Genomic DNA, 27581 nt, shown 5'->3' with positions numbered 1-27581 from the left:
CTTTATGGTGTATAAGATGACCCCCTGCTTTTTGCCTTGCTATTTCTGGTTTCAAGGATTGTATTATATATCAGTAGATATGGTAAGTGAAGCATCATATTATTCTTAGGAAAAATTACACATGAACAGTCATGGGCAAGTTCTCCTGCTCAACAGGTAGAAGTACAAGTTACAATTCAGATTTTCTTTAGTGGAAACAGTATGAACTCTTTACAGTAGCTAATAGTTCTAAGGGCTGGCTTGTTTATGCAATAAGCTCCATGGAGAGATTCCAAGCTTGGCTTTTCAGTGTTAAAAGAGAATACAGGCTGTGGGGGTTTTTCCCCAGAACTTCTTAAACAAGGGGGTGAGGGAACATGGCAAGTCCTCAGAAGGCACACAGACAGCAGAAATGGCTGGTAGGTATAAATACAGGGAGGAAAGGTTTCAGGAGACACAGAGCATTTTGAATCAAACAGGGAATGGAGTCACCTCATAACTGGTACAACCAAGCTGGCAAAGCAAAGCTACTTAGCTAAGTATAACCCCATCATAACATTGGTAATATGTTGAAGAGCAAGTTCCATGAGAATGCACCAGTCATAACATTAGGTTCAAGGAGCAAAGAGCTAGGTGTTAGATATTCCCCATGGGAAGATACAAGAGACTAGGTAACTGCAGCAGCTTGCAGTAGCAGCAATGGACCAAGAGGCCACTGTTTGGCCAATTATTTTGTGTTTTCTCCCATCTGATTCATGATAACCTTGGTCATTTCATTTCACTATCTCAATCCAAACATTTTTCTGGGGGAAAATAGATAAATGGGCAACCCAGGGTTTAACACATCAGAAGAGGCAAACAGGAGCCAGTACATTTGCTTGCTCCTATGCACTCCCAAACAACCAGTTAACAGAATACATTTTCGTAACTCATGCAAGCTGAGCCAGTTCCTCAGTTCACACTCCCAAAGAACCAGTGGTTAACAAACCAAAGACAAACCAATAGCTAGACGGAAGCACATGTGAGTATGCTGGCTCCAACACAGTCACACCAATTCCTGGGTTGTTTAACCCAGGAACTTCTATTACATTTGAACTAGGTTAATATGTGTCATCTTACTGTGACGGCTAAAAAAATGACAAGATGAACTTTACATTATCTGACACAGCATACATTTTTGAATGTTCAGAAACACTTTAAGTGAAATGTTTTAAGCATTTCACATATCAATTAGAATTTAGTTTGTCAAGTTTTTTCAAAACTATTTTTCAACAAACACAATTCTCCCAATTCCCTCAATATAACAATTAAAATAGCTGACAAAGGCTCTAACCTCCTTCCTTTTCTGTAGCAAGAGTTCCAGTCTATCATTAGCTCGTTTTCCAATTATTTTATTTCGCTCTGCTTCATACTGCCGTTGTGTATTGTCCATATTAATGCTCAGATTTAGTGCCACATTCACTAATGCAGTCATCAGTTTCATAGCTAAGAAGTACCAAGAAAGAAAATATCATGTGATTTTTAAAAATAAAGGCTGATAGTACATGAAAAGCCTGGAAATGAAACCACTCTCCAATTCAATTTCAAAGTTTTGGAATGCTTAATATGAAAGCTATTTACATCTACGCAATCTGTGGCTTGAGAGACAATTGGCTTGAATTGCTTATTTTTTCCTACCAACCTATCAGAGAAGGGTTAGGCAAAAATGATCAATGATAAAAATCAGTGCAAAACAAAACTATAAATAATTTATATCATACATTTCACATGCTTTCATTAAGGTGGCTCAAAAGGTGTTTGTAGAAAGTATCTTCCATTCAGCACAGGCTTATTTAAGGAAAAGGAAACTAAATCTAAACGTGGTGTGCAACTTGCACAAAAGTTTGTGCAAACTCATATGCAGGAGGAAATCAAAGAATTTTTAGGGAACTTATTAAAGCACTACATGGAGTTGAGTTGTGTACACAATCTTCCACAAGTGTTTGCAGAACAATACAATCAGCTGTCTGAATGCTTACCTGCCAGTGTGCTAGTGTGTCGAAATGCCCTGACTTGAGAGTCTGATAGTCCTGTAAGTAGTGAAATGACTGTGTCCATCATATACTCATCATATATGATACTATATTGACACTGCCGGACCAACACTCCAATGAACTCACAAAAGCTTGACTTAAATTTCTTCCACTGGGGACCAGCCATGGTAAGTGGATAATCTCCACTATCCTGGAACACAGAATATGCATATGTTAGTAGTAGCAACATTCCATATTAAAGTCTGCTAAAAGACAGCATCTAATAAAATTTAGATGAGTTGAGGAACCAAGATAGCAAGAAAAATGAAGATTTCAATATTCTTCAACATCCAGGTAACATTTCTCACAACAGAAAGGTATGTTACCCTTCCTTTATTATTGTTTTCAGGAAATAGGAGAGCCTACATTTTATTTGCCTTACACAGTGAAGCCAATAATTTTGCTCATCCCTTAAGAATGTTGCAGAACAAAAACTCACAAGGCAGCAGGTGTATCTGCACATGCAAAAATTATAGTAATTACTCTTGAACTATCTTGGGGGAACAGGTTATTTTAAGAAAACCACATATTCCTGAGATACTGACAAATAGTTTTTTAAAAACAAAACAGGCCTTTTACAGAATGTTTCAACTTTTCTATAAACCCAAAGATGTCAAAATATCCTAAAAGTCACAAGTTCCATCTTGCTTTACCACAGGCTGTGCTGGCTAGTGAGAGCTGTATGTCAAAATCTCTGGAGGGCCACAAGTTTTCCACTGCATTTTGCACCTACTAACCAACCCTATTACAATACTAAACTTCATCAATCAAGTTCAGTTTTTAAATATATCACCACAAATATTTATATCCTACAATATGACTTGGTGGTATACTTAACCAATCTATATCATTTTTCAAAGAGTATCTGTGTGTTTACCTCATCAAATTCTTCAGTCATTTTTCGAATTATTTCAGAATTTTGCATATGTCGAAACATTTCTGCTGTTACAACCCCTGCAAGTAACAGATAGTGAATACCATAAAATCTCAAACATTATACTCCCAAGAAAACGTTGCAACTGAGTATCATTTATGTAGAAACACTGCAGATTGAAATCTGTTGCTTTAAGGTTGACATATCTGTTTACAGGCTGGGTAGAGAGCAATATGCTTTCTCTATATGGAGCGCAGATAGCATTTTCTAGAATTTTAAAATGCTTTATTAGGCACTAATTCAACCTTTGGAAAGCCTTCATAGGAATGTTTTAAATAAATACTAGCATAATCTTAAAATATGGCATATACATTAATACTAAATCCAGCTTCGCAGTCAGCGATTAAACATCAATATCTTGGATTGGATATAATACAAAACTGATTTAACAAAAAACAGCAGTTCACAACTGCAACAGGCAAGAGAAAGGAGGGCATGGTATGTAAGTACTAGGCTTGCCTCAAATCTCATAATTCATTATTTTTGTGTAACTCAAGCCTTACTCACAAATGTCTAGAATTTAACATGAAACAGAAAACACAGGAATCTATTTCATTAATTCTATTTCATCACTGAAGTAGAGGGGTGAGAGGTGAATGAGCAGTTTAATCAAGAGCAGTTCTCCAACTCTCGAAAGCACAACTTTCTAAAGTTGGAAAAGCATCCACTCGCTCAATTCTTAATCACCACCAGAATTATTTTATCCATAAAAATTTCTGCTCTCCATTTAAGCATTCCTAAGCTAACAGTTCTGAAACTCTAAATGACACCTGCATCTCCCATGAAATCTCTTCTCTGCCTTTTGAATGGCAAAGAGAGGAGCAAATAGTACTTAATAGCTATTCATTCCTAACCAAAAACATGCACATCAATGCTGGTCTGAAGCATTAATCCATGTACTGACCCATGGAATGACTCTTTCCATACAGCTTGAAATGAGTAAGAGATATGCCAAAATAAGTATTCCAAAAGATGATCTGGATCTTAAGAGCATGGGACTGGGACTCAGAGGATCTGAGTTCTAGTCCCCGCTCGGCCATGGAGCCAACTGGGTGACTCTGGGCCAGTCACAGACTCTCAGCCCAACCTACCTCACAGGGCTGTTGTTGTGGGGATAAGATGAAGGAGGAGATGTAAGCTGCCTTGAGCCCTTTGTAGGAAAAAGGCAGGATATAAATTGAAAAATAAATAAATAAAACAGTCTGCTCAGCTTGCTTTTTCAGCATCAGTTATGATGAGATTTGATGTATCATTGGATGTGTGATGGGCAGGATTAGACATTAGACACAAAAATTAGACCGAGCTATATTGTACCCAACCACCATACACGTCTTATTCAAGCATTCTATGCCCAAATACAGCAAACAGCTAAGGAGAGGGAGTCCAGTGCACTTCCACAGCCCTGTACACATGTAGAAGGTGTCTGAAGAGGAGAGCTCCTAGATTCATGAATGCTGTCTATGTGAGCTAGAACAACCACTTCAGACAGTGGCTTCTGACAGACATGTACAGGGCAACAGAAAATGGTGGGCAAAGCTGGAGTGCCTCCTCCCCTCCCAGGGTTGTTCTCTTCTGCTACAAAATGCCGGAAGAGTCCTTACATCAACTCAGACATAATGCCAAACCATAGTTTGCATCATATTTAGTTCAGAATCAAAACCATGAGTTACAAAAGTAGTAGAATACTGAGCCCCAGCTAGGGAAGGAGGACAGAAAACTAGTTATCATGGGGGAGGAGGAAAACAGGAATGTTACATTGTTTATACAGAAGTTCCAAAATGCACATCTTACCTTTGCAGCCTGAACACTGAATAAAGAAGTTGATAAGATCAAGAAGTGCTATATCGCGGTCATGTTTATAGGATTCTATCCAATCATCCACCACAGACTAGGAAAACAATAAAGCTATCATTAAGTACAACGTCACTTAATGGATTTCCAAGACACAGACACACATGAAATACCACCCAAAATTCTAATCTACTTAAGTTTTCTGAACTGCACATTTTAAATTGTATGCCAATTATTAAATTCCATCAATGCTGGCCTGATTGATGTAGTAGAAATTTACATCAAAAAACTGTTGTTAAGAACCAGAAATTTAATTCCAGTTTTTCCATAAAGAAAGCTGTTACAATTAAACGTGACAAAAACTGCTACTTCAATCACTTAGAAATTAAAAGATAGCACAGGGAAGTCTAAACACTTGTTCAGGTGCACAGATTATTACAATTTGCTACAACTAGTAAGAGAGGAGGTAAAATAGTTTAATCAAAAAGCGGATAACTCTTAGAGGGAGCCTGTTACATTTATAGCCATTAAATAAAAGAATTGGGTTGAAGATGTCAATCATATGTTTCTATGGTGAGGGTGTGCAAGGATAGGCTGGACATGCATATGGAAGGCATGTCATGAGTGGAGCCGGCTGGAGCTGGGGGTCAGACTAGATGGCCCAGCAGCTCCTTTCTGACTCACTCTGTTTCTGTGTTTCTAAATGCACACTAATACGCCCAAGCTTTGATATTGCCAATGGGACCTGAAACTGAAGTACAAATGTATCCCAAAAGGCCCTGTACCCTAGTCAATATGTGAACATTTAAAGCATTCTGACATGAAAGACCATTAATATATTGTAAATATAGACATGAGCTGATTTATGATGAACAGGTAATACAGTGGCAGTGGACAATACAGTACGCCATGGTTCGGTTACACAAAAAACTGCAGCAAACTGTGGGCTTACACTTTCTTAAAAAAAGAATCAGGAAACATTTCTTTCCATTTTAAATGAGCCCCATTTTTGTGATAAAGTAACCTGGACGAATTGTGTGCAATCTGAGTAGCTACTGTTAAAACCAGTCAATTTCAAATTGCAGTTTATAAAGCATGTTTCTTTCAGCAAACCAGTTAAACCTACTTCAGCGTCCATTTTGAGTTTTGTAAAAAGCAATTTACCTGCATGGCACTCTTCCCCATTTTAACAACTTCAAATAGCATCATGTTTTCCACACCATTCTGCTGGTGATGCCCATTCATTCGATTTGGAGCACCAGGCTTTCCTCCTCCGTTTCCAACTTTCCCCTTCTCTCCTGTACCCTTCTTCCCCTTTTTACAGGTCTATATAAATATAAAAAACAAATATATTAATTAGCAAATGTGTAAGGTATAATAAAGGTACCATTTAGAAATAATGCTTTAGTAGTGTTTTATTAATTTTATTGTATTTTAACTTACTGTTAATCTCTATTAGCAAATGTGTAATTTGGCAGTGTATTATTTGTTGAAAGACAAGTTTAAAACACCAAAGTTAAATTCAGAAAAGGTTACATGCACTATGCTGGACTTTTCATTAGTTTCATACTGCTTTGGTATTTTTTCATGTTCAGCTGTATATAAACTGTGTACCCACAAACACATGTAATGAACAATGTTTTGGCCTTCTAATTGTAGTTTCTAGCACAGCTGCCTTTAAAAATCTGTTGTACACTCCTCACCTGAACACATTCTATTACATGAAAAAAGCTTTAACCTGAAGAGGAAATTCTGCAACTCCACCTCCCCACAAACTTCACCTTGGATCCAGATTAATGCTGGCTGATCTGTATTGTCAGACATTACCTTCCCAGCTCCCTCCTTCCCACAGCAGCCTCCCCATCCCCCTGAAAAATCTACATAGCATCAGGAAACCTGACTGGATGAGGTGAGCAGAGATAGGGGTACGCCCCCAAAATTAGACTGAGATTTCTATCTCTCATGGAAAAGCGAATCCTAGATCTGTTCCCCACCTCCATTATTACACCAAGCCTCTTCAAATTCCATGCAATAAGCATTGTAGTCACAGACTATAGCACAACTGATGTTATTAAAAATACTATACTAAACAATTAAATACTTTGTTGACATCAGTATTATTCATTATGCACACAGCGAGAATGCCAGATACACATACCTTTCCTTTTCCTGGTTTTTGATTTTTTCCTTCAATATCCTCAAAGTCAGTATCTGAAGAAAAATGTGTTTCAGACTCCCTGAAAAAAAGTATGTTCACATCCGTGATCAAAATTGCTTTATTTCAAAAATGTTCTATTTAATTTGTACTGCTTGGGTACTGTGAACAAATTGAGCTCACTGAGACATTTCTGTCAGTATGAAGAGGGAGGTATAGGACTGGTCTCAGATTATGGCAACACAGTGTCAGGTAGAAATATGACAACAAAAATTAGACACCCAATGGGGCCAATTTTTTTTCTTCCTCTTCACCCTCCAACTGCCTAATTTTAATATGTAATAAGACTGTGAGTGCTCATAAGGTTCTAAAGGAAACTCACAGTCAAGCTGCAGAGAGAATTCTGTTCCCCCTTCCTGAGAACACAATTTAAAAGTCAAAGTAGCCTAAGTATTACTTGTTAATTTTTAACAAGATTTTCTAAAAAAGAACTCAGAGGAATACAACATATTTTGTAAACTTTACCCAAAATAAGATACTTCCTTGGCTACACTACCCAAGTTTCACTGAGAAACACCACCTATTTCACCAAAACCAAAATTGCCTAAATATATAAAATAAAAGTATATTGTTTATGGAACTATGGTTTTTAAAAACTATGGTTAAAAACTATAACTGAAGAAATTTTAACACATTTATAGCAATAAACAAAACTTCTAATAGCTAAATCATTCAAGCACACTTTTAAACCACTAATATCATAACATTTCTTGAAACCATGTTCCTATTTAAACCACAAACTAAGTCAGCTTTATGCACTGTTACCGTTTGCAAAAAGAAAACTGAAAAGTTCTGTTGTACTGTTACAACAATTTTAGTTACTTACTGAAGCAGAGCAAAATTAGTTGTTGCTTCTTGAGCTGCTATCATTTCTTTATCATCTTCCGGAACACTATTGTACTAGAAATACATTAAAAAAGGACTTGTAGATGGCGAACGTACTAGGTTTCTTCTCTTTTTGTAGAGGCCTAAACCTGCCAAAAAGAAGGCCAAGGTTAATCCAAGTTATACAGCATTGGTTCTTTGGTTACCCTGACTGGTTCTTTAAAAATAAGCCACAATTTTAATTTGGTATTATTCCCTCATCTAAGAGTAGAGAATGTGAATGGAATCATAGTAAATATGAGAGAGATCAATCCCAGAGCCCTATCTCCTACTCCTTTTATTATTAACTTCATTTCTCTACTGTTCCAATACCAAAGGGACAATTGTATGCATGTTTAGACAGAAACAAGTCCTACATCTCCCAACATGCTTCCTCCAGCATTGTTTTCCCTCATAAATACATATAGAATTGCCTTTAAGAACAGAATAGACCTCCAGATCAGCTCAAAGGCCCACATAATCTAGAATCCTATCTTTAATAGTTGCCAGTAAGAATCTTGTAGGAACTTAAATTAGATGGGAACAGCAGCCTCTAAACATACAAGTTCCATTTAGTTCTCTGATGGTTAACAGCCAAATAAATCTATCCTCTATAAGATATGCCTAATTCCCATTCAATGGGGAGAACTTTTTGTTTGTTTTTCCTAAATCAACCAATCATCAATTTCAGTGACTGAGTCCAAGTTCTCAATTATAACATGGAAAACCATTTTTCTCATATCTGTTTCTCACCTCTCCACCACCATTCTTAATTTTATTTAGCCCCTTAGGAATGGGGTCCATTCCTCTGATCATTTTGCCTGTTCTTTTTTAAATTTTTTCTAGTTCTGTAATATCCTTGTTGCAGACAGGATAACCAGAACAGTATACAGAATTCTTGATGTAACTACACCACAGATTTATACAGTATCACTATGGTACTGGTCACCTTATATGATCTATTATCCCCAAAGTTATTTATTGGATGCAAGTATATCCTGCCTTCAGTCTTCATGATGGTTTCCAAATTAAAAACAAAACCAAAAATACAATAAAAATTAATGAGATAAAAACAAATTATCACAACAATTACATAATGAGAACTGTAAAACAATTGGGTCTGTGTAAAACTACACTACCACAGTAGGAGATTAAAAAATTATAAGACTGCCGCAATAAGTAAGTCTTTGTTACCTTACTAAAACAAAGATGGGTACCAACTGAATCTCTTTTTCTGGTGGGAGAGGAGGTCCAAGATCTGGGTGCTATTACCAGGAAGCCTTATTCTCCCCACTAAGTGCACCTCTGAGGGTAGCACAACATGGACCAAGTACATAATTACGATTAATTCCTTTCTACCCCAATCGGTAACAACTCTCTAAAACAACCCAGTAAAATAAAAGGTCATAAAAATTTCCAGAAGATAACATGTAAAACAATTTAACAGCTGAAACCACAGTGGACCTGTTAAAATCCCCAGCAAGGGTAGGCTTCTCAAGTCACTAAAAATACTTGGATGGCTTGAACTGCCTCAGCCATCAGGTGGGTCTCTTAACCTGGTGTTAAAAGGGTAACAAAGCTGGCACAAGCCAGGCCTCAGTGGTGAGACAGCTCCAAGACTGGGGGACCACCGCAAAGATGGTCTTCCTTGATGCTGACCTCCGAGCCTCCCTCGGAAGTGCAGCTTTGCAGATGTTGACTGTAGTGTCCAGGCAGATTATGGTTGGGAGACGTGCTCCAACAAGTCTGACAGCCACATGTTGTATAAGGGCTTATACATTAAAAACAGCACCCTGAATCAGGTTTGGAAGAATAAGGGCAGCTAATGCAAGCAAGCCAGAATGGGTTGAATATGCTTTCCTGCTTGTCCAGGTTTTTGGTCTAGAACAACTTGCAGCTTCAAGGGCAGTCCATATAGAATACATTGCAGTAATGTAATACAAACTACCAGAGCAAAGGAAAAGAAAAAAAGAAAAATGTTTGCAAAAAATTAGGCTATTCTTGTCCATGTCACCAGCCAAAGATGGTAGATGGTATTCTGTGCCACTGAGGCCACTTGAGCGTCAAGTGGCAAAGATGGATCAAGAAGAACTCCCAAGCTACAAACCTGAAACCCCATCCAGAACAGGTTGAGCGTTCTCCGTCCGGCCAGAGGAACCACCCACTAACAGCATCTCAGTCTTGCCTGGATTGAGCTTCAGTTTGTTAGCCCTCATCCAGTCCATTGTCGCAGCCAGGCAGTGATTTAGCACACCTACAGGCTCACCTGATAGGGATGAAAAGGAGAAGTAGAGCTGCGTGTCATCAGCATACTGATAGCAGTGCACTCCAAAACTCCAGATACCCCGCTCAGTAGTTCAAGAGCAAGGAAGCAGCACTTGATACAACATGGTCCCAGGCTGGCTAGATCTCAGTAAGTAAATAACAAGCACTATGAAAACAACTAAGAATTGATGCAGTATCTTTGGAGAAGCAAGCACCAGGAACAGCTTTGGCCCCCTACATTATATACCAGCTAAATGAACACTCCTCAAAGGCAGCCCTACATATAGCATGTCACGATAGTTTCATTTGGATGTGACTGGGATGTGTATACTAGTAGGCATATCTACAGGACAAAGGAAAAAGCACAAGTGGAAAACTAAAGCTAAGCCAGAACCAGCAGCTGGATCATTAGCATCAAGGTCAGGTCCATGAAAACTTCTAAGCTGCAGGCCTGATTTTTAAATCCCCATCCATCACTGGGTCTGACAACAGGTTCAGGTTTCTCTAACAAGCATCATACCAGCTTTTTAATGCCATCAGGAAAAATATATACATATATTTATAAAATATAAAATACAAAAGTGTGGAAACTTTTTGAAGGCTCCTCATATATAGGGACATGGATGGCACAGTGGTGAAAACTGCTAAGCCACTGGGCTTGATAATCAGAAGGTTGACAGTTCGAATTGGCGCAATGGGGTGAGCTCCCATTTCTTTGTCCCAGTTTCTGCCAATCTAGCAGTTCGAAAGCATGCAAATGCAGGTAGGTAAATAGGTACCACTTCGAAGGGAAGGTAACAGCATTCCATGTGCCTTGGTGTTTAGTCATGCTGTTCACATGACCACAGAAACTTGACAACTAAGAAATGGAGATGAGCACTGATCCTAGAGTTGGACACAACTGGACTTAAAGTCATGGGGAAATTTTACTTTTTTAAAGATTAAATTTAACAAACCAAGTATTGCCTACATTTCAATTTTCCCCCAATGGCAGTTCCCCCACCACACAAAACCACAAGAAAAAACACAAACCCAGCTTCAAAATTTCCAAAAAGGTTAACATGTTGAATGTCCTACCTCTCCCAGCTGGTTCTACAAATCTTTTCTAAGCTTTTTCATAGTTTTCTGAATGACTTTCAAATGCCTGAAAGAGATCTGACCTCCTGACTTTCCCATTCTACCACCTTTTAGAATCCCTCTTGATTTGTTTCTTCTCTAGAAAAATGAGACTATGTTAGATTTTTCTGGGCAATCTTCCATTTGAATGCATGTTGAACTTGACAGTAAATTATGCATACCACAGCAGATACCTGGCACTAGTAGACATGATAAAAATAAATGTTCAATCCAGACAAGGCTGAGATACTGTACATGGGTGGTTGCTCTGACCTGATGGAGGCTCTTCAACCTGTTCAGGATGGAGGCACAGTGCCCTTGAAAGAGCAAGTTCATTGCTTGGGTGTTGTCCCTGAGCCATTACTGCTGCTTTACCAATTCAGACCTACTTGCAATGGCTGCCTATATGCTTTTGAGGCCCATTTAAGATGTTGGATCTAATCTAGTAAAAAGTCTTATATGGCTGTGAACTGCATCATTTCAAAGAATACTTTTCTGGGCATCAGTCTATCCAGACACTACAATCTAGACCTGAGGCTTGTCTCCAACTGCCACCTCTGAAGGATGCTCAGTTGGTGCCAACAAGTAAGAGGGCCTTCTCAGTGGTGGCCCCCCAGCTCAACACTGAGGCACACCTGCTACATACTCAGCTATCCTTCTGACACCAGGTTAAGATTGACCTCAATGATGGCATTTAAGTAGCTCTAGGTAGTTTACTGTGGCTTTATGTCAGCTGTCTAACAGGTCTTCTGTCAGATATTGCACTGCTTAAATTTTATTTTAAATTTCATAGCATAATTTCATGAAATTATGTTATCTGTATTTATTGAATTTTATGTGCTGTTGTAAACCACTCAAAATGTTTCAACTATTGGGCAGTATAAAAATATAGTAACAGTCATGATTAAGCAACTGAATGCTCTTCTCTTAAATCAGTTCCATAATCAACAGTTCAAAAGCAGTCATTTATAATTTGCCTCTTTGTTGAAACCCAATTATTCATTTGCCTGAATAAAGTGAAGGTAAAGGTGACATGATCCTTAATAGATTTATCAAGCTGAACAGGCTCCCCAACACTAATCACCTTCTGGCACATAAACTTATGTCATCTTTCCCCTCAATTTTTTTTTTTTTTTTTTTTTTTGGTAATGCTCTGCAGCCTTTGTACTGTTAAGCAGCAGCAATCTGGTTCCACTGCCATAAAAGAGGACCCACCTCTTTTATATAGGCTTGACTTTAAAGAGTGTGGCCCCCATGGCCCTTTATAGTCCTGACACCTGCAATTTTTAATGCTGCTTAAACCTGTATTAACTTCTACCCTGTTTCTCCCTGGTAACTTTTCTGTGTATTTCAGTGATCTGCACTGCATTTTAACTAGCTGCCTTGAAAGTTTCCTATGAAAAGATAGGGTTTAACGTGTGTAAAATAAAAACATCATGCACATTGCAACATGTAATAAGCTGTTTCCTTTGCAAGCAAAAAAACAAAAAAATGAAGGTAAAAACATGAAGGTAAAGAGTATAAAGAACCAAAGAGCAAGACACAAGAACTCCAACCAGTACACATCAGCCATTTAACTACTCACTTATATCAACTATATATGCATGAATCTGTTATCTAGCTGTACTATCACGGAGACAGGCAATTTAACAAGAATTGCAACTAATGCCCAGAAGCATTAGAAAAAGACATCTTAAGAAGGCGACGACATCTTATGCCTGAAAGCGTGCAGTTTAAGCCACAAATCATGAATTTTAAGCACTGGCAATTAAACTGAAAACTAGATTGTTAGTTTCAGATACAAGTTCCAGAAGTTCCAGTCCTCTCCTGGCAGGGATAAAAAGCTAAATTTCAGACTGCCACTAAGTGATGCTAAAACAATCAGCTTACTTTTAAAAAGAAAATGTATCATGCTGAAAAGATCACTTGGTGGAGCTCTAGCCCAAAGCTAAATAAGACAGGTCACCCAGAGGCTGACCTAGCTATTTCTTTGACAGGAAGTTTAAACAGAATTGCTAAGACAGAACAATATTAAATTCTATTTAGAGAATTGCAAATTAAAAACTAAAGAACTTATGATCATAAGTTTAATTATCTTGTCTCAAATTTTTCTCTCAATATTAAACAATTACCACCCCACAAAATGGGGATGGGAAGTGTTTTAGGAAGAGGGTTCTTGGCAGTGATTTTACAAAATGTGATGTCTTGTGCTTGCACGGTGATGAAACTTACTCATTTACTTAGTGTTTGCATACCAGCTTTCAATTCAGTTTAGGCAGCCTCCTCAGTGAGCCCACCAAAGTTAATGGACTCATTAACAGCAAGCAATGTTTCCATACTGGTCCCAAAGCAGCCCCTCCTCCACAGCCAGGACATAAACACAGAATATTAGCTTCTTGGTGGTAGTGACGGTGGTTAACTACATCTCATCAAGAGGACTGGTGGAGGAGACACTGAAGAAGAGGGTTTTCTTCCCTGTAGCTAAGATAGAAACCAAGACTACCGTATTTTTCGCTCTATAAGACGCACCTTTCCCCCCCTCAAAAGTAAGGGGAAATGTCTGTGCGTCTTATAGAGTGAATGTGTGTGTGCCCGACGCCCGGGATGCTGCCGGCCCGCCTGCACCACGTGGCACCAACTGGCCGGCACGCACTCAGCACATGCTGCTCCGCCTCCCCCCCGCCCGGCGCAGGTGAGAGCTGTGCCGCTCAGGGGGAGGCATGCAGAGGAGGAGGAGCCGCAGCCTTTAACCCACCGGCCACATGGAGAGACAGACTGATCACCCCCACCGCCCAGGAACGGCTCACCCCCACCACCTGGGAAGACCTGCTGCCGCCGCGCTGCCCAGAAGACCACCGCCGGCATGCTGCCGGCCCGGCTGCACCACACCTGGCCGGCACGCGCTCGGCGCGCCCTGCTCCGCCCCCCTCCTCCGGCACAGGTGAGCGCTGTTAATCACAGGTCGGTGTGAGTTTTCAAATGGCAACCCATCTTTTAATGAAGCCCATGGGGAAGTGATGGGGAATGTGCCTGTGATTATCAGGAAGCTTTCCATGGGTCCCTCCTCTAAAAACTGGGTGCGTCTTATGGTCAGGTGCATCTTATAGAGCGAAAAATACGGTACTTAGTAGTAGAAGGAAAGACAGACCTGGCCTAACTTTGCCAGCTTGCTTCATTCTCCTACATGGTTTTCCACCCTCTTACTCGTACTGAATTCTTGATCATTTATGGTGTCTAGACAAGTTTTAAACTCAAGGATATATTCAGAGTTAATCGCAGATAGCCTGGTTACAGTTATGATGCTGTATCATGTTTAATGTTGATAAGGAAAGTGTACAATTTCACATGGAAGGGGAATATAGCTGTTAGTCATGATGGTGATGTATCAGCTCCATTACTGGAGGGTAGTTAACCTCTACAAACCAACTGCTGGGGAATGAGTAAGATGATGCTATTGCACTCATGTAATGCTGATCTAAATAAGTTTGGAAGATTCAGCATCACACTTTATGTTCTTAAGGTGGCAGAAGATGAAATATATGAACCTGAAATCTACACAGCAGTAGCTCAGACATGTCCTGTGCTTAACACAGGGTGAATCTCACCCAGCTGAGAGCCAGTGTGGGGCAGTAAAGAGGTGGGACTGGGATGCCAGTGATCTGGGTCCTAGTCCCCATTCAGTGATGGAGATCAGTGGATGACTCTGGGCCAGTCACAGACTCTCTCAGCCCAACCTACCTCACAACAACCTGGGCTGCTGTTGTAAGGATAAGACGAAGAGTAGGAGGAAAAATATATAAGCTACCTTGGGTTCCTTGGAATGGAAAAAAGAGGATATAAATATAATAAGAGGCACAACACTGCAGCCTCAGTAAGGAAGAATGCCATCCAGATTGGGCCAACAATTACTGTAATTATGGAATTTACGGCTGGCAGCTGATAGCCTCATTACTCAGTTCATAGCCTTGAGGACTGTATTCAGAACAACACTGAATATATGAGCTGACAAAAAATAAAATCAGACAATGCAACTTAGCTAGCTTAAAAGCTGTAGATGCTTTAATAACAGGAAATACAAATAGTAATGAGCAACGTCTTCAGCATGTATGTGGCAGAAAAAAATAACAGTAGTCTTAAATCAGCATAGCAAGTTAAAGCTGCTTAAAAATGTGGGTTACTCAGGAGTGTGGGGAAAACTATGCATGGTTTACTTACAATACCCACACATTTTAATTCACAAAACCCTACCTCATTCTTGTTTTTTTGGATACAATCTAGCCATTTAACTTCAGGAGGTAGTTGCACAAAGTACAGTAGATAAACCCACACTTCCTATAATGGCAGTTAGGTTAGTCATAGTTAAATATTGGAAACAGAACTGGGTTTTGCAAAGGCATGAATGGTATAATAAAATATGGAATATGGTAATTAATGATAAACTGATGACAGAAATAGAAATTAAAAAGGGTTAATGAAAGCAAATAAATATAAGGAAATTTGGGAAGATTTATAGAAGCAGTATTGATAGAAGGCAAAGGTTGCAAACCTAATCAAGATTATATGAATTTCTGCAGGGGATATGGATATAATTGAAGTATATTATATATTATTAATTGTTGTAATATGTGAATTAAGTGGAAGGAAAGAAGCTAAAGAAAGGCAGGCTGGATTACTTGATCAGAGAAGTATCTTCTTTGCCAGAAGGCTTTAATATCTCTGCCTACTCATTCAAAAACTAACTAAATTGTTAAGATTGTTACTTTATCAGAAACAGGGAAGGAGAAATATGAGTAACAGTAGTATCTGCAAGTGCAAACAGGCATTACTGGAAGTGAGCAAAAAAATTCTTGTAAATATTATTAGTTGGAAGCCAGCTCAAAACTCAAGCCCTCTTCACTGAGGTGTAGATCTCCAAAAATTCACTTCAATAGAATTACAGGTGTTAAACTGAGCAGACTGTGTTTTGCTGCCAGATGGGAAAGTGCCTCAGATGGGAAAAAACAAATATTAATACATGTGTATATAACATATGACATGATATCCCTAGCAATATTATAAAAATGGTAGAATAACCTAACAAATTTTGAACTACATGTCTTACCAGGAATTTAGCAAGCCTTTCAAATTAAATGCCCTCCTCTTGCCCTCTCTTCCCTCTAAGCAACCAGGAAAAGAGATAAAGGTGAATTCCACCTTGTTTTAGTAGATTCCTGGTTTGTCTTTACATCTAAACCAAGAATTGTAGGAAGAAAGGAACATTAAGTTTATTTTCAAAGAAAAAAACATAGCGAAACAGTCTAGAATTTGTTGTTAGCTTGCCTGCCAACACTTGGTTTGCCTAAAACAACAAGCCAAAAATCCACTGAAATGAACCTAAATTCTAGTTTATCCTTCTTTCTGATCATACAGGAGAAGGGCGAGGGCACCCTTCAGGTTTGCACTGGCCCTTTTATACAGGTGATACTAAAATGTGGTTGAGTGTTACAATATGGCCAATGGTAAGGAACAGAGGTGCAGATGATTTTGCTTACCCTTGCACTATAACGAATATGCTGCTCATTTAACTCTGGATTTATCACGAGGGCTCATTTCTGCTCATCCATGTTCCCTCAAAAACTAACCACTCAGCATGGTCTCAGTCCCAAGCAGAAAATTACTGTGACCAAAGAGACACACACTGGCCATGGAGATATTTAAAAGAGTAAGGAGGTGGAGAAAACAAACAACAGTTGCACACAACTAGGCATACAGAGGGAGCAGAAACGGCAAAAAGCAGAATGGGAAGGTGGGAAAGGGAGCAAACATAGTGAGCAGTGTTGTATCTGACTTAGTCTGGATAAAGCTGTGTATGTGGCAGGTGCCCCTCTTTGCATTTCCACCCACAATTTTAGAAGTCTTCTCAGTATTTTTAGCTGCTTAAGTATACTTGTCTTTTTGTTCTACCTAAATTTTGTGTTCTACTTCATGGTAATATATGGCATATTAAATTGAAATAAAGCAAAATCTTTTAGTGCTTTACAAACTGTTTGCTTAAATCCTATTATTTAAACTGTACATGTGCTTTAGGGAAATGTGGAATTCATTACATGTACGTACACAAGTCAATGCCAATTTTTAGGCAATCTGTATTTCCTCTTGACAGGCCATTTTGACTCCCAGCAGCAATCTTGCTAAATATGATTAGAACCTCATATAATCCAGCATTCCATCAAGACCAGTGCCATATTACATCTCTTAAACAAAGCAAAACATGGCGTTCCTAGCCACTCATTGCTTGTTCTCAGCAACTGGTACCCAGAAGCATACTGCCTGTGTTTTGACTTTTTAAAACTTAAAACTTCTAAAACTGTAAGATATCTATCAATAAGGACCCAAATCTTCATCTCTTTCAACATTCTCAGAGGAATTGTTATAAAGCTAGTGAGGTGAGACTTCCTTTTGCAGAAGCTACACTTATTATTCCTCATCAGTTTTTGTGCTTAAAAAATATTGCTTTAATTACCTTGAACACTACTTAGGAGGAAAGACCGGTAATTTCCTAACTGTCCAAAGTTGAGGCTGCCTTTGCATAAATCAATTTTGACTATTTTCCAATAAGGCATCTGTTTTTGGGTTTGCTTATTTAAAGGTAAACATTTCATATCTGAATTATTTCAGGACTCTTGGATAAATGGATGCATTTGGAAAATGTTTTCAGGAGTCTGTATCTGTAGTCTTCATTATCCAATAGTCTATATCCATATTCTTCATTGTTTTCGGCATCATTTCCAGTAATAGCAGCTGCCCTGCATGTTTATTAGTGAGAAGTTTCCAATAAAGCAGTGGTCTACTACTTCATTCACAAATAGCAAAACTATGTTTAAAAATTACCATGCACGTACCAAAACTTATGAATGTACATGAGAGCAGCATTCAAGTACATAATATCTCAATCCAACCTATCATTACATAAGCAAGTGTATGACTGAAATTCTCCACTTGTTTCTAAATAAGATAGAACTCCTGAGCAGAGCCCCCAAGTTCAATCATAGCACAATACAAATCTAACTCAAAAATAATAAAACAGAAAGTATGTCTATATGTCCCAAAGGCTGTGAAACTTAAAACTGTGGACACTTGAAACCTCTAAAACTAGGTATGCATGGTAAGGGGACAACAAGGACGATCATCTTGACTTTTAAATCCATTCATATTTATTAACATAAATGCATATGCATGCAGTAGTAACCTTTTCAGCCACTGGTAACATATTCAGATTTCCCTAACCACCGTATAGGTTTGAAATCACTTATTGCCAGGGAAGAGGAATAGGCTGAAGGAGAGTTCTAAACCTGTCTCCCACAGCCAGCAGAGGACTGACCCTGCTCTGCGGACTATAGGTAGGCAATGCAGCAGGTGCCAAACCTTGAAGCACAAGAACACAAGGCTTCACTCACACTGGGTGTTTGCTTGGAGGCTTTATTCTATGAAACTGTTCTATGAAACTGTTCCAAACCAAGGAAATCTGGATACATCCATGAACAATAATTCACTGAAAGCGATTGGTTGGTGCCAAGGAAGGATATTTGTAACCAGAGGTCTGAGAAGTTCAAGTTTTTAATTCTTATATTTGTTTATAATCAAAGGGAGTGAGACTTGGTGTTTTGTTAACAAGCACCTCCCCACAAAAGGTTAGGTTTTTAAGACACCATAACTGTTGCTGGTTCCTACAAAATATGGAGGAGGATTCCAGAAGAAATATGGAGAAGGATTCCTCTGTGGAGAAACTCCATTTTCATGCCACTGCTTCATGATAACATGTTACAGCAACAGAACATCTTCTGAACCCCTTAGTGAACTATTTATTTATTATATCTATATGCCACCCTATAGACCAAAGGACTCTGGATGGCTTACAATAAGAGTGTGAGCAGAGAACAATAAAAAACAAATTAAAAGAATAAAGTCAACAGTACAAGAATAAAATCCATTAAAATATAAATCTGATATTCACAGCAGATGATCACAGCAGTAAGTTAATAGGAGGAAAAACAAACTGGCTACTAAAAACGTGTGTTAAATAGTCTTTCTCTGGCACCATGGTCAGCAGTGATGGGGCCAAGTGCAATTCTGAGGGGGGCATTCCATAGGTGGGGTGCAATAATGGAGAAGGCCCTTCTAGCCATTTCCCCCTTCACTTCATGGGGGTGGGGGGCTCAGAGAAGAGCCTCTGATGAAGATCTTAGTGGTCTGTTAGGGATATATGGAGACAGAGATTCCCTCAGGTATCCTGGCCCCAAGCCGTTTAGGGCTTTGTACATTAATGACAACATTTTTAACTGGGCTTAGACTGCAACAGGCACCCAACACAGCTGACAAAAGACCAGCATGATGTGTGAATTTAGAAGGTGATCTTTCAAATAACTTTGTCTAAAACTGTTTCAGCCTTTAAATATCAATAATAAAACCTTAAACCTGACACAGCAACCAATGCAACCAGCACAATTCTTTCAGCACATTGCACTCAGCAGCCTGGCTGCTGCATTCTGTACTAGCTGCAGCTTCCAAACCAGTCTTGTAACCCTACGAAGTATGTATTACAGTAATTGAATGTGCTGCTACAATGCATAAATAATCATGACCAAGTTTTCTCAATCCAGGAAAAGATTCAGCAAATGGGCCAAATGAGGCTGATAACAGGCATTCCTTATCACAAAGGCTAGCTGAGCCTCTATTGACAACAGGGATAGTAGCATCCTATTCAGAACAAGTTCACTTCCCAATTACTGGACTTGGACATCTACCACAGCTATTTTGTAACTATATCCAAGCTATAGTTCAGGTCATATCCATAACTAGATTCCCTGTTCAAATGTAACAGAGAAATGGAGCTACATATCAGCATTCTACTGACAGCTTAGTCCAAAACTCTCTATGATCAAGTGGTCCCAACAGCTTCATACAGAAGGTAAACAGAAATAAGGACAAAACAGTAAAGGCATACCTCAGTTTCCCAGTGCATACAAGTTATGTCTACACCATACTGTAGTCTATTATATGTGCAATAGCATGTCTAAGAAACAATGCACATACCTTAATTAAAAATACTTTGTTGCTTTAAAAAAGCTAACCATCATGATGCTACAATAGTAATATCAAAGATCACTCTAACAAATATAATAATGATGAAAAAGTTTGAAATGTTGTGAGAATTAGTAAAATGTGACAAAGACATGAAATAAGCAAATGCGGATGGAAAAACGGTTCCAACAGACATGCTCACTGAAGGGTTGCCACAAACTTTAAATCTATAAAAATAAAATGAGGTATGCCTCTAAGTGGTGGTACTCTACAAACAAAGAACATAACCACTGTAAAATTGTACTTTCATCTCCCAGCACACAAGTTGGTCCAAGAGAATATGGTATTCACAGGTATCAAAAGTCATTGAGGGACTGAATACAAGTTAAGAGATTCACAATTCTCCTGTCCCTCTTCTGAATGAAATCCATCAGTTACCAAGGCTGACTCTGTACCTGAATGTAGCCACCTTAGCAAACCATGGCTCGTTCTTAGGGTCATTGTACCTACGATGAGTTATGTCTTCCAAACTCAGGCAACCAACCAACCATGAGTACCAGGAATTAACCAGTGAGCAGCTTGAATCCTGTTCTGCTGTTGTCAGGCTTGCTAAGGGCACTGTCAATCACTTCACATGTGCCCAGGCAGCACTTTAAAGTTAGCATTGGCTGGGTGTCCACTAACATGATCCACAAGTCTGTTTGTCTCACTGCAAGGTTTGTTTGTTTGTTTGTTTGACCAATTAACCTTTTTTGTGGGGGAGATCACAAATTCTGGCTTGAAAGTCAGTTTGTGCAATTTCTGTTTTGAAAGCCACTGACTGCAGCTTCAAAGTGCTGAGCTGCTTTTTTCCCCTTCTTGTGCCAATAGCATGCACAAATACCTTCATATTGTTGTAAGTTTTTTAGGTGCACTTGTGCAACTGTGAGGATATAGTTCTACAAGTCTGGAAATCAGGATTCTTCTCTGGGCAATGTCTTGGAAGTGTACCTGATGTCAAAGTGCAGCAGTTATCTTGGACATTGACCTAAGCAGACTCCCACTTTTTCTTGACAGATGTCAGAAACCATCTGTCAAGAGAACTTGGAGCTTTGCCCGAAAGAAGGGGGTGATGAGATTTAAAACCCCTTCACAGTGACATCTTTATGGCTGACCTAGAGTCTGCGCCCTTCCTGAGAATCTAATTGTGCAGGAAAAACCAGAAGCACATTCTATCCTCCCGCCCTTTTTTTTTTAAGAGGAAAATGAGTTCTGACACCCAACTGTTGACACTCTGGGTCCTCTTTAAATTAATGTTTGAACAGTGACAAGACCAAAGGGGAAGCCCAGGACAAAGAACCCACAATCAGCCTAACAAGTGCACCTGAGTTTTACAACAACCAACTCATTTACTGCTGTGGGCCCTTATGCCACTTGCACTGTAGTGATTATCCAGTACAAGCTGTCTGACTGTTCTAAGCTTGCTAGAAAACCAAGGTTTCTTCTGAGCTCCACAGTATCAGAGAGGGCAATAAAAAAAATTATTGGATCAACATCCCACCGAACCTCAATATTCTGTACCGGCCTGACAGAATTTGTGGCTTTTGCTACTAGAAGTCTTCCAATGCATTCAGAAATCCATCAGATTCCAAGGGTTTCTTGGAGCAAAAAGGTGTAATAGGTTCTCCACCTCTTTAAGTACTAGTGCTGTGAGACCAACATCTATCAGGAATCTGACTACAATCACAGGAAAAATTCTATCTGCCAAACATCCAGATTAGTCAATCCCCTCTCACATCTCAAGACAATCATCAGGCCAGTTAAAGAAGAATCCATGAGAGGAATGTTGGAGTCCCTCCAAAACCAAAGTTCCTGGATTCTCCAGTATCAAACACACGATAACCTTGGCCAGTTTGGCTACGGAGAATGTTGAGCAAAAGCATGTTGTTAAGCATGCCCAATTTATCTCAACAAATATTTATTTCCAAAAACACTGGCATTTCAAATACATTTTACACTATATAAATTATCAGTGCAGAATGGACATAGAAGCAAACATTCAAATTATGCATGTGTTACTTAAAGTAAAGAATTTGAATTTGAGCATTCTAGTAAAAATGTGCATTCCCAGTACATGAAGAGTCCCATCACCATTTTTACTAAAGATAATCACTGCTTTTACCATAAAAAATCACAAGAAGAAGCCAGGCTAATCACTGAATTCTTCTCCCACAGTAACTCATAAAAACTAAATGCATGAAAATCTTAATGGCTGAGCATGCTTGAAATTTGTAAAGTTGACATCACAAAGACAAAGTAGGTTTTTTGTGAAAACGGCCTAACACCACTACAGTTTAGCAGTTTTCTATGGTTAAGTGCATTACATAATATCTTGGTGGAAGGCCTTCTTGGAAACTCCCCTCCCATGCAGTTCAGGAGGCAAAAAAGTAGCATATTTCAAATTTTATTAATTATATTTTATACCTCCCCCATAGTCCAGTCTCTGTGGGCAGTTTACAATTATGAAAATCATAAACCTCATACATCAACTATTCTAATATAAATGAAGTATTCATAAAATAGTATAAACCAACCAATATAACAACCCACAACCATGGAACAACAATCAAGCATGGCAGTGATTTAAAACTATATTTTAAATATGGCCTCTGAAAACACATTTGTCCACTCATGCTTCCTCTGACTTGCAATTAATCATACATTGCGCCATCTTACTGCTCCCTGTATTGTTTCCTACTGATATTAACTTTTCTGTAATAATATATTACTAATGATATTTACATAGTTAAAATCTCATTTTAAATCATCAAGAATTTTATTATATTAAGTATTATATAAGCATTAATAATAAATACATATAATTAAGTGTTGGCAAGAAATTTAGGTAACTGGAAATAAATTTACTGTTAGCAGTTTACTATAAACATTTTAAAGCAATATAGGCAGTCCTTGGGTTATGAATGAGTTCAGTTCCTGAGAAAACAGAAATTTGCCTTAAGTTGAATTTGTATGTAAGTTGGATCATGTACAGTCAACCCTCCATATTCACAGGGGTTAGGAGCACAGGACCCCTGCAAAAGTGGAAAAAGGCAAATATCTCTACCCCGCCCCACCAGTGCCTCCTATTTGCACCAAGGAAATGTGGGGTAGGAAAGCACACTTTGAAGGTCTCTCTCTCTACCCTTGTGCTTCCCCTCTCTTTCTATGGTGATGATTTGGAGGTGCTTCCTCTCTCCCCTTTCACTCTGCCCTCCCTCAGGTGATGACGATTTTCCACAGTAATTTTGAAAAATTAATAGGCTTTATTGAAGTTCGTAAGTATGGTTGTTTGTTAACTCGGACATTCATAACCCAGGGACTACCTTTGTCAGTATTTTTTATCAAGGAGCAAACTCATGCCTTCTAGATATTGTGCAGGTGTTTTCAGTATTTTTAAAAGTATTATTTGGTTACTAGTTTGGAGATGCATAAATGCACAAAAGTCTCATTACTCAAAATGATTACTAACTGGCTTGCCTGGCCAGTGTCCCAGTAAAAGTCCACTGTCAAATGCATGGACCATCCACAGCCACTGGCAAAATCAAGATTCATTTTGAGGAAACATGGTATATATTTATTCAATACTTTTGAAGACCCTGATAACTAAAAGGGTTTCCACGTCATGTGAATCCAAGCAATATCTTGCACTGCATTAAATAAAAATAATGAAAACATGTTTGTTCCCCAGTAGAACAAGATTTCATTAAGCACATAAAAGGTTTAATCAGACCAAGGCCAGTGCTGTTCACCCCACATGACCAATCAGCTCCCTAACGCTGCAATAGTGCCATGCTCCCCATGGAGAGAGGAATGAAGCTCTTGCCTTTTCCTATTTACTAATTCCTTTATTTTGAAGATGTTTCTTCTTTTGTACTTGAATGTTGCCTCCTTAGCAATTTTCTAATTTCATTGTTGTAAACCCCACAGAAATAAAATAAATAATAACTCTCATCATCCCCAGCCAGCATGGCTAATGATAAGAGATTGTGGAAGTTGTAGTTTGGAACACCAGGAGGGCACCAGGTTACCTACTCCTGCCTTAAGGGAGAACATCCAGGGGAATAAAAAACTTTGAATGCCATATTGAACTCCTTGGTGAAAGGGCAGGACAGAAGAGTAACAAAGTAAAACTTGAAAAATGCAGCATTAACCATTGTTTTGTCTAGCTGTTAAAACATCTTATTGGAGAAGTCAAGATACAAGCTGCCCTGGCATCTTTTCAGTTTCCTTCTCTCCCCTTCTGAAATGCTCCAAATGGGCAAAAAAGCTTATCTAACAAAAATGTAGGGCAGAGAAGACAGGTAAGCAAAGCCACCACTCCTGCTCTGCAGCAGATGACTCTGAGACCTCTGAGTTGGGTGTTTATAGCCACAGCCACAGCAATGAACACTCCATTTATTTCTAGTTACTTTTAAAAGATCTGCAGCAACAATAAGCATAAAAACATTCATAGTTCCTATGAATTATTCCTTGGAGGAATCCAAATCATGTTTAAGGAAATAAAATAGTAATAATTGCTTCACGATGTAAAATTTCTGTACTTTCCTATTTCTCTCATTTCCACACTCTTGCAGTCTTCCTTCTAAATCTCTTTAGCAATAATGTCATCCCAACCCATGATACTAAGGTAGGATGGAGACTTCCACAACCATACTCCTAAATAGAGTTCTTTCTCTGTTCACCTTTTTGCAAACATTGATCAAAGGGATCTGCAGTTCCAGCAATGGGTATTCCATACACTCTCTGTTGTATCATCATAGATATATTTTTGCCTCTCAGTGTTTGAAGTTCTAGTGCAGCAGGAAGCCATCTGTTCCCACATACTTTTTTTCAGCAGCAAAGATCATAAATTTGCTTGCTGTCCATTAGCTGAAAGGAGGTGGTGGGGAGGGGAAAGCTGTGCAAATTAGTTGCAACAAATCAACTACAGAAATCATGACAAAACAAGCACAGTTTCAATTATAAGGAACAGTTCTGCTTTAAGTTTCTAACCCTCAACTGGACTAAAAAGTTAGCACAAATGAAAGGCCTTAAACCACCAATAAAGCTATAACCAGATTCTGAGGCTGCATGAAGAAAATGAGTTCTACAGTTTTAGTACAACCGCTTGGTACTTAAATGTTGGTATTTAAATATCATGCAGAGACAGCGCAAACAGGAATCTTAGTTACAAGTGTTCACAGAAACACAGAAACAGAGCAAGTCAGAAGGTGCCTCCTAGGTCATCTAGTCTGATCCCTGGCTCCTGCCAGCTCTGCTCATGACATGCCTATTATGTGCATGTCCAGTTCACAGTTGTCTCATTTAATTGTCCCATATAGCCTGACCTAATGTGGTGCCTTCTATATGTTTTCTAATACATTTCCCAATGCAATCATAGGCCATGGGGGGATGAAAGTTGGTCCAATATATCTGGAAGGCACTAGGTTGGGGAAGGGCAGCTTCCTGCAGGAGATCAGTCCAACTGGACCAAGGTTCTAACTGGAGGTGGTATCAGGAAGTAGCTTAATTCAAGAGCAAGGCAATCCCCGCAAAGACAGAAAGTAGAAAACGATCACAGTGCTCTAGCCAAAGAGCAAAGTCTGTGAGACTGGCTGTTGAATCTGAATGAGAAAATTGATAGCTTAGAATATACCATGTGAGAGGACTGACTTTTTAAAACTTTGCTGATCAGGCCTACAAATCTAATTGGACCAAGAAAGGGGTTCAACAAAGCCACATGGAAATCTTTATTATACTAATTCAGGTTCCATCTAACTCATCAGTGTCTATACTAAGTGACAAGAGGTCTTCTGAGTGTCATACAGAAGTGTTTCCTAGCCTACTTGGACATGCCAAGCATTCAGAACCATCCAGAGAACGTTTCTGCTGAGGGACAGTATATACAGTTAATAAATAATTCATCCTGGGACCTTCTATACAGAGGCATGTCCTCTACCACAGAGATGCAGTCCTTCTCATCTTGTTGCTGGTCCCTGCCAGATTTCCCTTTGCTTCACCCAATCCTGACTTGCTCCTTGTACCATGGTGACATGAGGATAGGACTATCTATGGCTACTATCCATGGTGCTCTATAAGAGAAGTCAGTTGCTATTATGCCCTGGTTTTAGTTTCCTTAAAGACATATTATTGGCCATTGTGAAAAGCAAGATACCAGATTAAAGCAACCTTTCATTTGCTCCACTGGGGCTCTTCTGTTCTTATTTTTCTGAAATGGAATAGGACTGGACTGTACAGACTGACTCTATAACCACTTGCCTGGTAGTAAGCTCTGAGTAGCTATACAATGAATTGCACTCTAAGATGGCAAAATTTTCACTCCATTAAAGTTATTGTGTCAAGTCTTACTGATTTCAAAGGGATGAAGGAATGACAGATTTAGCCTGGATTCAACCCATAAAGTAGTAGCACAGAACAAATGCAGGAGTGAGCATTTAGTCTTCTTCTAAATGGCAGAGACAGAAACAATGCAGGTGCTTTATGGAAAACTGTGTTGCAGTAGAGCACTGGCAGAGAATTAATCCCCTTTACTATGATGCAAATTATTTAAGGGGGGAAGAGGAAAATTGGCTGAGTCTTCACCCTTTTGTTCTAATGCCATGCTTTCTTTTTAAATAAGGTAAAATGATGTTCTGACTATATAGAAATGAAAGATCTCTCAGCATACTTCACTGAACAAATAAAGAATAAAAAGTTGATGTTTGCTATACATAAAATACCAGTCCTGAAAAAATATGTTTGGCTTGAAACAGAATTAAGATATCAGTAGCATTTCTCAATTCTTTATCAACATTCTAGAAATGTTTGGCACAATCATTACTGATGAAAGAAGATCATTCATAAGTGCACCTGCTCCAGTGTAATGGCATACCAATAACATAAACAGGTTCCCATTTCAGGAGTAACCAACATTACAGTGCATATCTGCATTAATGGACATTTAAGAGATATAAGTTCTGTGTTTTCCCATGGAAAATGTGCTCTGATTTCCATAGCAGAATCTTTCCCCAAATGCTTATACATTTGTACAGCATACAAAGTTTGAAGCAGTATACGAGAATTTGCATCCCTGTTCTTCCCTCCCCCATGGCCTCCTCTAACTTAAGTAATGGAGAATCATGGAGACACAACCCCCTTTTTTGCTTACTAGTCCTCTCCAAAATGGAACCTGTGGGGCTCTTTTAGTTTCTTGGAACCCAAACTGCTCCTTCACATATTAAATAATAAACTACCCCTTAGAAAAAGG

General features: G+C 38.9%; 1 protein-coding gene across 1 annotated transcript in view; it reads right to left on the bottom strand.

Annotated features, from left to right (window-relative positions):
• The window catches only part of STAG2 (stromal antigen 2), a 73061-nt gene that overhangs the window by 34917 nt on the left and 10563 nt on the right, over window positions 1-27581 (bottom strand). The window contains exons 2-8 of the mRNA XM_044427499.1: window positions 7818-7965; window positions 6935-7013; window positions 5941-6102; window positions 4777-4873; window positions 2929-3005; window positions 1998-2202; window positions 1313-1464 (exon numbers count right to left, since the gene is read on the bottom strand). Of these exons, the coding sequence (XP_044283434.1) occupies window positions 1313-1464; window positions 1998-2202; window positions 2929-3005; window positions 4777-4873; window positions 5941-6102; window positions 6935-7013; window positions 7818-7861 (816 nt within the window). The 5' untranslated portion in view covers window positions 7862-7965. The remainder of the gene's footprint in view (window positions 1-1312; window positions 1465-1997; window positions 2203-2928; window positions 3006-4776; window positions 4874-5940; window positions 6103-6934; window positions 7014-7817; window positions 7966-27581) is intronic.

This window comes from Varanus komodoensis, unplaced genomic scaffold (assembly GCF_004798865.1).
Source record: "Varanus komodoensis strain SLA01 unplaced genomic scaffold, ASM479886v1 scaffold18_3, whole genome shotgun sequence".
NCBI classification, from domain to species: domain Eukaryota; kingdom Metazoa; phylum Chordata; class Lepidosauria; order Squamata; family Varanidae; genus Varanus; species Varanus komodoensis.
The sequence above is the reverse complement of the archived record's forward strand: the minus strand, read 5'-3'. Positions and strand labels throughout refer to the sequence as shown.